This window comes from Pseudophryne corroboree, chromosome 2 (assembly GCF_028390025.1).
Source record: "Pseudophryne corroboree isolate aPseCor3 chromosome 2, aPseCor3.hap2, whole genome shotgun sequence".
In the NCBI taxonomy this organism is placed as follows: domain Eukaryota; kingdom Metazoa; phylum Chordata; class Amphibia; order Anura; family Myobatrachidae; genus Pseudophryne; species Pseudophryne corroboree.
Genome location: NC_086445.1, coordinates 633984718 through 634001135, shown reverse-complemented (window position 1 = coordinate 634001135; position 16418 = coordinate 633984718). Strand labels below are relative to the sequence as shown.

At 45.5% G+C, this 16418-nt stretch overlaps 1 protein-coding gene across 6 annotated transcripts in view; it reads left to right on the top strand.

The window, feature by feature from the left end:
• The window catches only part of ANKS1A (ankyrin repeat and sterile alpha motif domain containing 1A), a 599988-nt gene that overhangs the window by 260208 nt on the left and 323362 nt on the right, over positions 1-16418 (top strand). For all 6 annotated transcript variants that reach the window (XM_063954919.1, XM_063954917.1, XM_063954921.1 and 3 more), the window contains one exon: positions 3199-3495. In XM_063954919.1, coding sequence (XP_063810989.1) covers positions 3199-3495 — 297 coding nt within the window. The remainder of the gene's footprint in view (positions 1-3198; positions 3496-16418) is intronic.

The following is a 16418-nucleotide window of genomic DNA, read 5'->3' as shown; positions in this document are numbered from 1 at the left end:
ACCACTGCTTAAAATTAAGATGTCATTTTGAGTCAATACATAGACCTGTAGGTGGTGCTAATGTTCTTTTGCAGAGATTAACACATTGTGTACATTAATAATAACCAGATGCTTTTGTTACACGCTTGGCTAGTCCGTACATCTAAGGCTTTTGAAATTGCGCTGTCATCATTAATCATGCATGGTCATTAAAATCAATATGCTTTTTAAATCCGTGCCATGTGTGACGCTTCCGTACATCTAAGAAAATGGACACGGACATTAAAATCAATATGCTTTTTAAACCAGTACCATGTGTGACATAGTATGATTTTTAAATAGTACCATATGTGCCATGCATGAAGTTTCAACTGCTGGAATGTGAGAACTATAACACTGTGTAAAGTTTTGATTTTGTTAACAAAAGGGTACAGGCTGGTAAAGTCAAAATAGTGAATTTTTTCATCACAAGCTGTTTTGTGATACAGCTTTATGGCGTATTCTGCGACTGGTGTTACGTGACACTCTTTTCAAAGCCATTATCTTTTAATACGGTTTAATATCGAACTCTATAAATTTTATATTAAATTTTATATAAAAGCGATATCAAACACTATAATTTAATATTAAAGGAGTCGTTACCCAGGAGAAAGGACGTGTGGTTCCTGTCACTTTAACAGAAAGCTGGTCTTTATCTACTGACAACAGTGGCTTACATAAACCGACAGGGCGGAACCAAGAGCAGAGCTGCAATGGCAGAGGTAACAAGAATCACACTCTGGGCAGAAAAGCACGCGTTGGCGCTGTCAACAATCTTCATTCCGAGAGTGGACAACTGGGAAGCAGACTTCTTCAGCAGACACGATCTCCATCCAGGGGAGTGGGGTCTCCATCCGGAGGTGTTCAAGGAGGTGACAGATCTTTGGTGCGTACCCCAGATCGACATGATGGCCTCTCGTCTCAACAAGAAGCTTCGGCGGTTTTGTTGCAGGTCGAGGGACCCGCAAGCAGTGGCGATGGACGCCCTGGTGACTCTGTGGGTGTTCCAGTCGGTGTACGTGTTTCCTCCACTTCCTCTCATCCCAAGAGTACTCAAACTCATAAGGAGAACAAAGGTTCAAGCGATCATCATTGCTCCAGACTGGCCTTCAAGGGCTTGGTACATGTATCTTCTGTATCTATTGCAAGAAGAGTCTAGGCCTCTTCCTCTTCGGGAGGACCTGCTGCAGCAGTGGCTGTTCGCCTATCAAGACTTACCGCGGTTACGTTTGACGGCTTGGAGCTTGAATGCCTGATAAAAGCTCGGAAGAGCGTTCCAAACAAGGTTATTCCTACCTTGATACAGGCTAGGAAAGTAGTAACGTCTAAACATTACCATCGAATTTGGAAAAAATATGTATCTTGGTGTGAGTCAAAGAAATTTCCTGCGGTGGAGTTTCAACTGGGACGGTTTCTCCTCTTCCTACAAGCTGGCGTGGATATGGGCCTGAAGTTGGGATTTGTGAAGGTCCAGATTTCGGCCCTATCCATTTTCTTCCAGAAACAATTGGCTGCCCTCCCTGAGGTTCAGACCTTTTTGAAGGGAGTTCTGCACATCGAACCTCCCTTTATACCACCTACGGCGCCTTGGGACCTTAACGTGGTGTTGCAGTTCCTCCAATCGAACTGGTTCGATCCTCTACAGGAGGTTGAGGTCAAATTTCTTACGTGGAAGGATGTCACTTTGTTGGCTTAAGCTTCTGCTAGACGCTTGTCGGAGTTGGGGGCTTTGTCCTGTGAAAATATATGTGAAGAGGACTGCTCGTTACAGGAAATCGGACTCTGTTTGTCCTGTATGATCCCAAGAGAATTGGGTGTCCTGCTTCTAAGCAGACGATCTCTCGCTGGATCAGGTTCACTATCCAGCATCCGTATTCTACGGCAGGATTCCCATGTCCTATGTCTGTCAGGGCCCACTCTACTCGTAAGGTGGGTTCTTCCTGGGCGGCTGCCCGGGGTGTCTCTGCATTACAACTTTGCCGAGCAGCAACTTGGTCTGGGTTGAACACATTTGCAAAGTTTTATACTTTGGCCTCTGATGATCTGAAGTTCAGTCAATCAGTTCTGCAGGAGCCTCCGCGCTCTCCCTCCCGTTCTGGGAGCTTTGGTACATCCCCATGGTACTAATGTGGACCCCAGCATCCTCTAGGACGTAAGCGAAAATAGGATTTTGGTTACCTACCGGTAAATCCTTTTCGTTTTCCTGCAATGGTTATCTGGTTCAGTACGACTTTGTTTTTAGTTAAGTACTGCATTGTTACTTGGTAAGTAATGTTTCAGCGGTTGCTGAGTTTTCAAGCTAGTTAGCTTGACGTGCCTTGTATGTGTGAGCTGGTGTGAATCTCTCCACTATCTGTGTAAAATCCTTCTCTCGAATTTGCTGGTAGGTAACCAAAATCCTATTACAGGTTAAGTATCCCTTATCCAAAATGCTTGGGACCAGAGGTATTTTGGATATCGGATTTTTCCGTATTTTGGAATAATTGCATACCATAATGAGATATCATGGCGATGGGACCTAAATCTAAGCACAGAATGCATTTATGTTTCATATACACCTTATACACTCAGCCTGAAGGTTATTTTAGCCAATATTTTTTATAACTTTGTGCATTAAACAAAGTGTGTGTACATTCACACAATTCATTTATGTTTTATATACACCTTATACACACAGCCTGAAGGTCATTTGATACAATATATTTAATAACTTTGTGTATTAAACAAAGTTTGTGTACATTGAGCCCTCAAAAAACAAAAGTTTCACTATCTCACTCACTCAAAAAGTCCGTATTTCGGAATATTCCGTATTTCGGATATTTGGATATGGGATACTCAACCTGTATTTCTCTGATTCTTTATGTAGAACGCTATTGCATTTTCAATGTTCTTTAAGTAATGCAGATTAAGAGAAAGACTAGCCTTACATTTTCAGTTTTCAGTATAATTTGTTAAGTTTAGTCTTGCTCAAATGTGCCCATATTAATATGTTTAACTCTTATTTAAGTTTTATATTAGCTATTTATGCTTCTACCTATTTAAAAGACTGCTGCGTATTGACAAAATGTTAATCTTGTTTTGACATTCACAACATTTTCCGCGTTTGTAGCGGTTTTTGATATATACATGACACTAGTGTGTAATGTTTTAAAAAACTTTGGAACAATCTCTCTTCTGCAGAACAATGATAATGAGACTGCTCTGCACTGTGCAGCCCAGTATGGACATACTGAGGTGGTTCGTGTTTTGCTGGAGGAACTGACAGACCCTACAATGCGTAATAACAAGATGGAGACGCCACTTGATCTGGCAGCTTTATATGGGCGCTTGGAAGTAGTGAAGCTTCTCCTCAATGCACACCCTAACTTGTTGAGCTGCCACACAAGGAAGCACACTCCTCTTCATCTGGCTGCTCGCAATGGGCACCGAGCAGTTGTCCGAATTTTGCTCGATGCTGCCATGGACATCAACTACCAGGTACAGAGTGCATAAACCATTCAGAGGAAATTTGTATTGCAAGGTTGTTCGTTTTTTTTTTTTCTTGATTTGTTTGTGGGTGTTAAATGTGATTATTGCCTTTGTTGCAATATGATAGTCTTTTAAACACTTTAGGGAAATTCTAGCAAACATCTGAGCTGATAAGAAGAAATTAAGAGCCATTGTAGCAGTACGCTGGTTTTCTAGCTTTATTGCTGAAATCTTTAACAAAAAGAGGGTTTTGTATGTTTGCACACGAATGATTAGATAACAAAATAGGTAAAGTATTAACATTGGATATTATAATTATCCAAATGAAAGGTGCACTTGAGTATAGTTTCACAGAACAGGTTGAGTATCCCTTATCTAAAATGCTTGGGACCAGAAGTCTTTTGTATATCTGATTTTTCCGTATTTTGGAATAATTGCATACCATAATGAGATATCATGGCGATGTGACCTAAGTCTAAGCACAGAATGCATTTATGTTTCATATATACCTTATACACACAGCCTGAAGGTCATTTAATACAATATTTTTAATAACTCTGAATTAAACAAAGTGTGTACATTGAGCCATCAGAAAACAAAGGTTTCTCGATCTCACTCAAAAAATTCTGTATTTTGGAATATTCCGCATCTCGGAATATTTGGATATGGGATACTCAACCTGTATTACAGAAAAAGGTGAACCAAGTAGTCTGTTGTCAGGCAGTTGTTGATTGAACTATACCACTTCTTGTGTAGCGAGTTTCTTATATACTATTTTTAAACTTAAAAGGAACTACAAGGATTTGGCATAAATAAACAATTCTTAAAACTTCACCTTTATTATGACTTCTAAATTATTTAAAAACTGTTTTTATGTCCCTATTTGCCAAGTGAAATATAAACCAAAAAGTGATGATCACTATGTGTAAATGTCCAATTGAATAAACATTATACAGTGTTAAACTAAATCAATTCTGATGTGGTGGTACTTTTCACTGCCTGTGGTTGACTGATTGCACAGTGCCGTGGTTCTCAAACTGTGTGCCTAGGCACCCTGGGGTTCCTCATGGTACTTGCAGGGGTGCCTTGGATTGCTGGTACAAGAACAATTCAAATGATTTCTGATCAGTCTAAAAGGCAAATCCCGTGCTTGTGGCTGTCAGTCATAAAATATGTGGACAGACAGAATCAAAACTATCTCTCACCACACAATTGAATCTAAGGATGACACATAAACACATTTACTATTTCTTTCTAAGTTTCTCAATAACAAACTTTTGGCCTAGGGGTGCTGTGAAAAAAATAAAAACTTATACTCTGGGACCACAAACATTTGGGGCCCACTGGTGTTGTGACTCCATTGGTGCTGCAAGCATCAGACAGAATAAATACTAGGGCAATGATTTGTTAAAGCATTTTTATTACCAACCAGGTTGTACAGTATGTGTGGCACCTAAACAGAGTGTAAACAAAAGGGACATGTCCTTGAAATTCTGTTTTCAAAATGTGATGTGAAATCTGACAAGCTATTTTTATTATTATTTTTTTAACTGTAGTTTTGCCTAACTGTTGCCTGTGGGAGAAACCACTCTTTCAGTGGTCCTCCAGCCCATTTTGTATGTTTTTATGAGGGACAGCTCTAGAGTGTCTGTCCCAGAGACAGATACAGTATCCTCCTCATTTTTGATAATGTACTGCTGCTATGTGCACTGCCTGTTTTGTGTTATGAAAAATATTTTTTTTAATTTTTCCCTGTTTCAGTGATCTTGATACTTTTTGCTTGTTATAGCCATGGGTTAGAAATTGTTGCATACTGCCATTCTTTGGTTCGCTTGCTTGTGTTCTTCTTGTGAGGTGTACAAAATGTTGTGAAGTCCCTTCTCATGCTCCTGTCATCATGGAATACATTCTCTATTTGCATTATATCAGACCTCTGACTTCTCTGTCAATGATCTAGTCTAAACGATAGCATACTATCTAAATTATCTTTCTTTCTCTTACATCCTAGAGGATGCTGGGGTCCACATTAGTACCATGGGGTATAGATGGGTCCACCAGGAGCCATTGGCACTTTAAGAGTTTGGGCTGGCTCCTCCTTCTATGTCCCTCCTACCAGACTCCGTTTAGAAAATGTGCCCGGAGGAGCCGGTCACAGCTACGGGAGCTATCCTGAGTTTTCCTGGTAAATGTTTATTTTTTAGAGTTTATTATTTTACAGGGAGGCTGCTGGCAACAGCCTCCCTGCAGCGAGGGACTGAGCGGGGGAGCAGTGTCCGCCCTGCGGTGTCTGAGCCACTGTCTCCACTGACTGGACACGGAGCTCCAGAGGGTTCTAATCGTTCTCTGCTACAGGGGACCGCTCGCCCCAGCAACATGACGCCACCCCCTTGCAGAGCTGAAGAATCGGTGGCAAGTGACACACCGACCCCCCCTAGCAAGCGGGGGGTCGGTATAAAAATGGGGCACAGGGTAGGAGTGCAGTATTAACTGCGCTCCGGGGATGGCTCAGCGGTACATGGTGTGGCGCTGTGAGGGGCGCCCTGAGCCAGCGCGACACCCTACACTGGTCCAGAAGCCTGTCTGGGTCCCAGGATCTCAGCCAGCACTAATTGCTCAAGCCAGTATAGTCCATGAAGAGCGGGAAGACTGCGCCATTAAGGGGGCGCAGCTTCTCAGAGTGGACCCAGCAGTGTTTCAGCGCAATTTTCCTGCCTGCACAGCGCTGAGAAGGAAAGAAGGTCCCTCTTCAGCAACTCCAGCTATCTGTAAACGGTACCAGGGGGTCGTAGAAGGGGGGGAGGCTGTAATACGACTGTCTGTCCTATTAAGGTGCACAGTCAGCGCTGACGAGGTCTCCCTTTGGTAAAAGCGCTGTGTGTGGGTTGGCTCCAATCTCTGTCTCTCTCTTGCCATTCTTGGGGGGGAACTCTGTCTGCCCTCACCTGTGTGTGTGTGTGTGTGTATAGTGTTTGGTGGTTTCCTTTAGCTATGTCCAGGGACACTGGGTCATATGCTGCAGAGCATTTGTCCTCCCAGGATGATCCCATTCCATGTAATCAGGATAGCACTTGTTTAGCACAGATTTCAGTAAGGGAGCCTGAGTGGTTTTCCTCTATCAAATCTTGGATTTCTCAGATTTCTGACAGGGTTGCTAGTAATGAATCTGCAACCCAGGTATTACAGAGCTCTATGGCAGTATGGCCGGTTTCTGGTACCTCAGGACGCTCCGCTCTATACCCCCATAAGCTTGCGCTTGTGCAGGTCAAACAAGACGACACGGATACCGATTCTGACACCACAGACTGTGATGGGGATGTGTTGTGGGGGTCCGCATCTCTTGCAAAGGGGGTGCAATTGATGAAAGAGGCTATCAGGGATGTGTTGAATATTAATGATACCACACCTGAGCAGGTTGAGGAGACCTTTTTTTTTGCTGAAAATAAAAAAGCCTCGCTAACCTTCCCTGCGTCAAGGGAATTAAAAGCTATATTTGAGAAAGCATGGGAAAACCCTGAGAAAAAATTCCAGGCCCCTAAAAGGGTACAGGTGGCGCTTCCTTTCCCTGAGGAGGGTAGAAAAAAATAGGAAAACCCGCCGATTGTTGACGCATCTGTGTCCAGACTCTCAAAGAGGGTGGTTTTGCCTGTTCCAGGATCTAATGTCTTAAAGGAGCCGGCTGATAGAAAAATTGATAACACACTTAAATCAAATTACACTGCTTCAGGGGCCATATTACGTCCCATTATTGCTAGTGTATGGATTGCAAAGGCTATAGTAAAGTGGTCGGCTACCTTACTTGAGGATTTGGATACGATGGATAAGGATGATGTTGCATTATTTTTACGCAACATACATGATTCAGCAGGTTTTATGGTAGAATCCATGAAAGACCTGGGTTCCATGGCTGCGGGAATATCTTCCATGTCTGTTTCAGCTCGTCTGGTACTGTGGCTGGTATCCCTGGATATCAAGGATGCGTACCTCCATATTCCGATATGGCTGTCACATCAGGCTTATCTCCGTTTCACATTGCTGGACTGTCATTTCCAGTTCCAGGCCCTGCCATTCGGCCTCTCCACAACACAAAGGGTGTTTACCAAGGTGATGGCAGAGATGATGGTTCTCCTCCGCAAACGAGGGGTGAACATCATTCCATATCTGGATGATCTGCTGATAAAGGCATCATCCAAGGAGAAGCTGCTGCAGTCCATTGTTCTCAAAACATGCCTCCTCAAGAGTCATGGTTGGATTCTGAACCTTTCAAAGTCACATCTGGAACCAACCCAGAGGTTGTCCTTTCTGGGAATGATCCTGAAAACACATGTGCAGAATGTGTTTCTTCCGCAGGAAAAGGCGTTGGTGATACAAACTATGGACCCGTGATGCCCTGAAGCCAGCCCGGGTGTCGGTTCATCAGTGCATTCGCCTGTTGGGAAAGATGGTAGCCTCTTACGAGGCTCTCCAGTACAGGAGGTTCCACGCTTGGACCTTCCAACTGGGTCTTCTGGATAAGTGGTCGGGATCTCATCACCACATGCACCAGATAATTCGTCTGTCACTGAAGGCCAGGATTTCACCCCTCTGGTGGTTACAATTACCTCACCTTCTGGAGGGCCGCAGGTTCGGGATTCAGGAATGGGTCCTTCTAACCATGGATGCGAACCTTCGGGGCTGGGTGCAGTCACTCAAGGAATAAATGTCCAAGGACGGTGGTCAAGCCTGGAAGCCGGCCTGCCCATCAACATCCTGGAACTAAGAGCCGTATACAATGGTCTTCTTCAAGCGAACCCTCTTCTAAGAAATCGGGCCATTCAAGTGCAGTCGGACAACGTAACAGTGGCTTACATAAACCAACAGGGTGGAACGAAGAGCAGAGTGGCAATGTCAGAGGTGACACGAATACTCCTCTGGACAGAAAAACACGCATTGGCGCTGTCAGCCATCTTCATTCCGGGAGTAGACAACTAGGAAGCAGACTTCCTCAGCAGACACGATCTCCATCCAGGGGAGTGGGGTCTCCATCCGGAGGTAGCAGAGGAAGATTACCAACGTAATTGGTCCGGCGCTTGCAATTTGAGATGTTTGACCTAAAGCAGCTGTTTAAGGGATAGTTAACCCCTTGTAAAACTATTTGCGAAGGAAGGGTATACAGCGCTATGAACTGGATATAAAGATACACAATTTATTAAAAAAAGAATTGTTGCAACATATCATAAGTACTTATATGAAGAAAATTATAAATGCTTTTAAAATTTGTCAATATAAAACAAATGGGGCAAAGTCAACACAGCAGTTTTGAATAAATATCATATATAGAAGCCTCACATGATCTCCTGTTTAAAGTCCATGGAAATAAAGCCACAGTCCCAAAGGTGCATGAACCACTTGTCAGATGTTGTTAGTCCTTACGGAGTAAGATGCACCGACCTTTATTGCTTGATTCCGGACAGCAGAGTCCTATTGAAAGCTTGGTCCTATACTCTTTATTTGGACAGCAAAGGGTTCCCTGTTTTCGCAAGGGTGGACTTCTAGGCGTGTTCCAGGATATCTGTGAGATCTGTAGTAGAGGACTTCTTAAAAACCGATGCGTTTCGCTGTGTCAACAGCTTTGACAAGCTTGACAAAGCAGTTGACACAGCGAAACGCATCGGTTTTTAAGAATTCTTCTACTACTGCAAGAAGAACCGAGGCCTCTTCGGAAGGACCTGCTGCAGCAGGGGCCGTTCGCCTATCAAGACTTACCGCGGCTACGTTTGACGGCATGGACGTTGAGCGCCTGATTCGTGCTAGGAAGGGCATTCCGAATACGTTCATTCCTACCCTGATACAGGCTAGGAAAGGGGTAACGTCTAAACATTACCATCGTATTTGGAAGAAATAGGTCTCTGTGTGAATCCAAGAAGTTTCCTAAGGTGGAGTTTCAACTCTGACGTTTTCTCCACTTCCTGCAAGCTGGTGTGGATATGGGCCTGAGGTTGGGATCTGTGAATGTCCAGATTTCGGCCCTATCCATTTTCTTCCAGAAACAATTGGCTGCCCTCCCTGAGGTTCAGACTTTTTTTTTGAAAGGCGTTCTGCACATCCAACCTCCCTTTGTACCGCCTACGGCGCCTTGGGACCTTAACATGGTGTTGCAGTTCCTCCAATCGGATTGGTTTGATCCTCTACAGGAGGTTGAGGTCAAATTTCTTACATGGAAGGCGGTCAATTTCTTACATGGAAGACGGACGCGTGTCCGAATTGGGGGCTTTATCCTGTAAAAGCCCTTACTTGATCTTCCACGAAGATAGAGCTGAGCTCTGGACACGTCAGCAGTTTCTTCCGAAGGTTGTGTCGGCATTTCATATCAACCAACCTATTGTGGTACCAGTGGCTACTGACTCCTCAATTACATCAAAGTCCTTGGATGTTGAAAGGGCTCTGAAGATATATGTGAAGAGAACTTCTCGTCACAGAAAGTCGGACTCTGTTTGTCCTATATGATCCCAATAATATTAGGTGTCCTGCTTCTAAGCAGACTATTTCTCGCTGGATTCGGTTCACTATCCAGCACGCTTATTCTACCGCAGGACTGTCGTGTCCAAAATCTGTTAAGGCCCACTCTACTCGTAAGGTGGGGTATTCCTGGGCGGCTGCCCGGGGTGTCTCAGCAGTGCAACTTTGCCGAGCTGCAACTTGGTCTGGGAAAAACATGTTTGCAAAGTTTTACAAGTTCGATACTTTGACTGAACTTCAGATCATCAGAGCCCAATCAGTTCTGCAGGAGCCTCCACGCTCTCCCTCCCGTTCTGGGAGCTTTGGTACATCCCCATGGTACTAATGTGGACCCCAGCATCCTCTAGGACGCAAGAGAAAATAGGATTTTGGGTACCTACCGGTAAATCCTTTTCTCGTAGTCCGTAGAGGATGCTAGGCTTCCGCCCAGCGCTTCGTTTTCCTGCAACCGTTATTTGGTTGGGTACTATTTTGTTTAGTTATGTACTGCATTGTTACTTGGTAAGTAATGTTTCAGCAGTTGTTGAATGTTTCAAGCTAGTTAGTTTGTTGTGCCTTGTATGTGTGAGCTGGTATGAATCTCTCCACTATCTGTGTTAAATCCTTCTCTCGAAGATGTCCGTCTCCTCGGGCACAGTTTCTAGACTGAGTCTGGTAGGAGGGGCAGAGAGGGAGGAGCCAGCCCACACTCTCAAACTCTTAAAGTGCCAATGGCTCCTGGTGGACCCTTTTATACCCCCATGGTACTAATGTGGACCCCAGCATCCTCTACGGACTATGAGAAAAGGATTTACCGGTAGGTAACCAAAATCCTATTTACTCCACTATACAAGAATAAAACTCCCTCTTTCACAAGCTTCTGGTATGTTTTATAACTTAACAGTCACATTGCTGTCATTGATCACTTTCTTTCTTTTTCTCACCTCTATTCCACCATCTCAAGTTGCACCCAATTACACATTCTTACCATTTTTCTCTGGACATCTTATCTGTCCCAGAGCTGCGGAACAGAACCAAACATATAGGGAGATGCACAATTACCTGTGATAGTGCTGCATTTAGTGTTTTTCCTTATCAACCTGTCCAGTTAGGTACGGCGAAAAAAAAAGTTTTTTATTGCGTGAAAATACATAGGTCCTGCGAAAGGTCGTGGATCTATGTATTTTTGCGGCACTTACTGCCAGTGGGGTGAGGCAATTCCTTCCCGATCATACTAACGTTTAAACCACAGTTTTGACTATAAAGTATATAAAAAATACAAAGAATATATTTTCTCTATCGTCCTAGTGGATGCTGGGGTTCCTGAAAGGACCATGGGGAATAGCGGCTCCGCAGGAGACGGGGCACAAAAAGTAAAGCTTTAGGATCAGGTGGTGTGCACTGGCTCCTCCCCCTATGACCCTCCTCCAAGCCTCAGTTAGATTTTTGTGCCCGGCCGAGAAGGGTGCAATCTAGGTGGCTCTCCTAAAGAGCTGCTTAGAAAAGTTTAGCTTAGGTTTTTTATTTTACAGTGAGTCCTGCTGGCAACAGGATCACTGCAACGAGGGACTTAGGGGAGAAGAAGTGAACTCACCTGCGTGCAGGATGGATTGGCTTCTTGGCTACTGGACATTAGCTCCAGAGGGACGATCACAGGTACAGCCTGGATGGTCACCGGAGCCTCGCCGCCGGCCCCCTTGCAGATGCTGAAACGAGAAGAGGTCCAGAATCGGCGGCAGAAGACTCCTCAGTCTTCTTAAGGTAGCGCACAGCACTGCAGCTGTGCGCCATTTTCCTCTCAGCACACTTCACACGGCAGTCACTGAGGGTGCAGGGCGCTGGGAGGGGGGCGCCCTGGGAGGCAAATGAAAACCTTTTTTGGCTAAAAATACCTCACATATAGCCTCCGGGGGCTATATGGAGATATTTAACCCCTGCCAGAATCCGTTAAGAGCGGGAGACGAGGCCGCCGAAAAAGGGGCGGGGCCTATCTCCTCAGCACACAGCGCCATTTTCCCTCACAGAAAGGCTGGAGGGAAGGCTCCCAGGCTCTCCCCTGCACTGCACTACAGAAACAGGGTTAAAACAGAGAGGGGGGGGGCACTAATTTGGCGTTAGAAATATATAAAAAAGATGCTATAAGGGAAAACACTTATATAAGGTTGTCCCTATATAATTATAGCGTTTTTGGTGTGTGCTGGCAAACTCTCCCTCTGTCTCTCCAAAGGGCTAGTGGGTCCTGTCCTCTATCAGAGCATTCCCTGTGTGTGTGCTGTGTGTCGGTACGTGTGTGTCGACATGTATGAGGACGATGTTGGTGAGGAGGCGGAGCAATTGCCTGTAATGGTGATGTCACTCTCTAGGGAGTCGACACCGGAATGGATGGCTTATTTAGGGAATTACGTGATAATGTCAACACGCGCCAAGGTCGGTTGACGACATGAGACGGCCGACAAACAATTAGTACCGGTCCAGACGTCTCAAAAACACCGTCAGGGGTTTTAAAACGCCCGTTTACTTTAGTCGGTCGACACAGACACAGACAGGGACACTGAATCCAGTGTCGACGGTGAATAAACAAACGTATTCCTTATTAGGGCCACACGTTAAGGGCAATGAAGGAGGTGTTACATATTTCTGATACTACAAGTACCACAAAAGAGGGTATTATGTGGGATGTGAAAAAACTACCGTAGTTTTTCCTGAATCAGATAAATTAAATGAAGTGTGTGATGATGCGTGGGTTCCCCCCGATAGAAAATATGGGCGGTATACCCTTTCCCGCCAGAAGTTAGGGCGCGTTGGGAAACACCCCTTAGGGTGGATAAGGCGCTCACACGCTTATCAGAACAAGTGGCGGTACCGTCTATAGATAGGGCCGTCCTCAAGGAGCCAGCTGACAGGAGGCTGGAAAAATATCATAAAAAGTATATACACACATACTGGTGTTATACTGCGACCAGCGATCGCCTCAGCCTGGATGTGCAGAGCTGGGGTGGCTTGGTCGGATTCCCTGACTAAAAATATTGATACCCTTGACAGGGACAGTATTTTATTGACTATAGAGCATTTAAAGGATGTATTTCTATATATGCGAGATGCACAGAGGGATATTTGCACTCTGGCATCAAGAGTAAGTGCGATGTCCATATCTGCCAGAAGATGTTTATGGACACGACAGTGGTCAGGTGATGCAGATTCCAAACGGCACAAAGGTGTATTGCCGTATAAAGGAAGAGGAGTTATTTGGGGTCGGTCCATCGGACCTGGTGGCCACGGCAACTGCTGGAAAATCCACCGTTTTTACCCTAAGTCACATCTCTGCAGAAAAAGACACCGTCTTTTCAGCTTCAGTCCTTTCGTCCCTATAAGAGTCATATCTGCCCAGGGATAGAGGAAAGGGAAGAAGACTGCAGCAGGCAGCCCATTCCCAGGAACAGAAGCGTTCCACCGCTTCTGACAAGCTCTCAGCATGACGCTGAGACCGTACAGGACCCCTGGATCCTACAAGTAGTATCCCAGGGGTACAGTTTGGAATGTCGAGACGTTTCCCCTGCGCAGGCTCCTGAAGTCTGCTTTACCAAGGTCTCCCTCCGACAAGGAGGCAGTATGGGAAAAAATTCACGAGCTGTATTCCCAGCAGGTGATAATTAAATTACCCCTCCTACAACAAGAAAAGGGGGTATTATTCCACACTATATTGTGGTACTGAAGCCAGAAGGCTAGGTGAGACCTATTCTAAATCTAAAAAAATTTGAACACTTACAAAGGTTCAAATCAAGATGGAGTCACTCAGAGCAGTGATAACGAACCGGGAAGAAGGGGACTATCTGGTGTCCCGAGACATCAGGGATGCTTACCTCCATGTCCCAAATTTGCCCTTATCACTAAGGGTACCTCAGGTTCGTGGTACAGAACTGTCACTATCAGTTTCAGACGCTGCCATTTGGATTGTCTACGGCACCCCGGGTCTTTACCAAGGTAATGGCCGAAATGATGGTTCTTCTTCGAAGAAAAGGCGTCTTAATTATCCCTTACTTGGACGATCTCCTGATAAGGGCAAAGTCCAGGGAACAGTTGGAGGTCGGAGTAGCACTATCTCGGATACTGTTACAACAGCAGGGGTGGATTCTAAATATTCCAAAATCGCAGCTGATCCCGACAACAAGTCTCCTGTGCTTAGGGATGATTCTGGACACAGTCCAGAAAAAGGTGTTTCTCCCGGAAGAGAAAGCCAGGGAGTTATCCGAGCTAGTCAGGAACCTCCTAAAATCAGTGCATCATTGCACAAGGGCCATGGTAAAAAAATGGTGACTTCCTTCGAAGCAATTCCAGTCGGCAGATTTCATGCAAGAACTTTTCAGTGGGATCTGCTGGACAAATGGTCCGGATCGCATCTTCAGATGCATCAGCGGATAACCCTATATCCAAGGACAAGGGTGTCTCTCCTGTGGTGGTTACAGAGTGCTCATCTTCTAGAGGGCCGCAGATTCGGCATTCAGTTTTGGATGTTGGTGACCACGGAGGCCAGCCCGAGAGGCTGGGGAGCAGTCACACAAGGAAAAAATTTCCAGGGAGTGTGATCAAGTCTGGAGATTTTTCTCCACATAAATATAGCTAAGGGTAAATTTATAATGCTCTAAGCTTAGCAAGACCTCTGCTTCAAGGTCAGCCGGTATTGATCCAGTGGGATAAAACATCACGGCAGTCGCCCACGTAAATAGACAGGGCGGCACAAGAAGCAGGAGGGCAGTGGCAAAAACTGCAAGGACTTTTCGCTGGGCGGAAAATCATGTGATAGCACTGTCAGCAGTGTTTCATTCCGGGAATAGAAACTGGGAAGCAGACTTCCTCAGTAGGCACGACCTCCACCCGGCAGAGTGGGAACTTCATGGGGAAGTTTTCCACATAATTGTAAACCGTTGGGAATTACCAAAGGTGGACATGATGGCGTCCCGTCTGAACAAAAAACGGGACAGGTATTGCGCCAGGTTAAGAGACCCTCAGGCAATAGCTGTGGACGTTCTGGTAACACCGTGGGTGTACCAGTCGGGTATGTGTTCCATCCTCTGCTTTTCATACCTAAGGTACTGAGAATTATAAGACGTAGAGGAGTAAGAACTATACTCATGGCTCCGGATTGGCCAAGAAGGACTTGGTACCCGGAACTTCAAGAGATGCTCACAGAGGACTTATGACCTCTGCCGCTAAGAAGGGACTTGTTTCAGCAAGTACCATGTCTGTTCCAAGACTTACCGCAGCTGCGTTTGACGGCATGGCGGTGGAACGCCGGATCCTAAGGGAAAAGGCATTCAGGAAGAGGTCATTCCTACCCTGGTCAAGGCCAGAAAGGAGGTGACCGCACAACATTATCACCACATGTGGCGAAAATATGTTGCGTGGTGTGAGGCCAGGAAGGCCCCACGAAGAAATTTCAACTCGGTCGAATCCTGCATTTCTTGCAAACAGGAGTGTCTATGGGCCTCAAATTGGGGTCCATTAAGGTTCAAATTTCGGCCCTGTCGATTTTTCTTCCAGAAAGAATTGGCTTCAGTTCCTGAAGTCCAGAAGTTTGTCAAGGGAGTATTGCATATACAACCCCCTTTTGTGCCTCCAGTGGCACTGTGGGATCTCAACGTAGTTCTGGGATTCCTCAAAACACATTGGTTTAAAACCAGTCAAATCTGTGGATTTGAAGCATCTCACATGAAAAGTGAACATGCTCTTGGACCTGGCCTGGACCAGGCGAGTGTCAAATTGGTGTTTTTTTTCTCAAAAAAGCCCATATCTGTTTGTCCATTCGGACAGGGCAGAGCTGCGGACTCGTCCCCAGTTCTCTCCCTAAGGTGGTGTCAGTGTTTCACCTGAACCAGCTTATTGTGGTGTCTTGCGCCTACTAGGGACTTGGAGGACTCCAAGTTGCTAGATGTGGTCAGGGCCCTGGAAAATATAGGTTCCAGGACGGCTGGAGTCAGGAAAACTGACTTGCTGTTATCCTGTATGCACCCAACAAACTGGGTGCTCTTGCTTTTAAGCAGACTTTTGCTAGTTGGATGTGTAATACAATTCAGCTTGCACATTCTGTGGCAGGCCTGCCACAGCCAAAAATATGTAAATGCCCATTCCACAAGGAAGGTGGGCTCATCTTGGGCGGCTGCCCGAGGGGTCTCGGCTTTACAACTTTGCCGAGCGGCTATTTAGTCAGGGGCAAACACGTTTGTAAAATCCTACAAATTTGATACCCTGGCTAAGGAGGACCTGGAGTTCTCTCATTCGGTGCTGCAGAGTCATCCGCGCACTCCCGCCCGTTTGGGAGCTTTGGTATAATCCCCATGGTCCTTTCAGGAACCCCAGCATCCACTAGGACGATAGAGAAAATAAGAATTTACTTACCGATAATTCTATTTCTCGGAGTCCGTAGTGGATGCTGGGCGCCCATCCCAAGTGCGGATTATCTG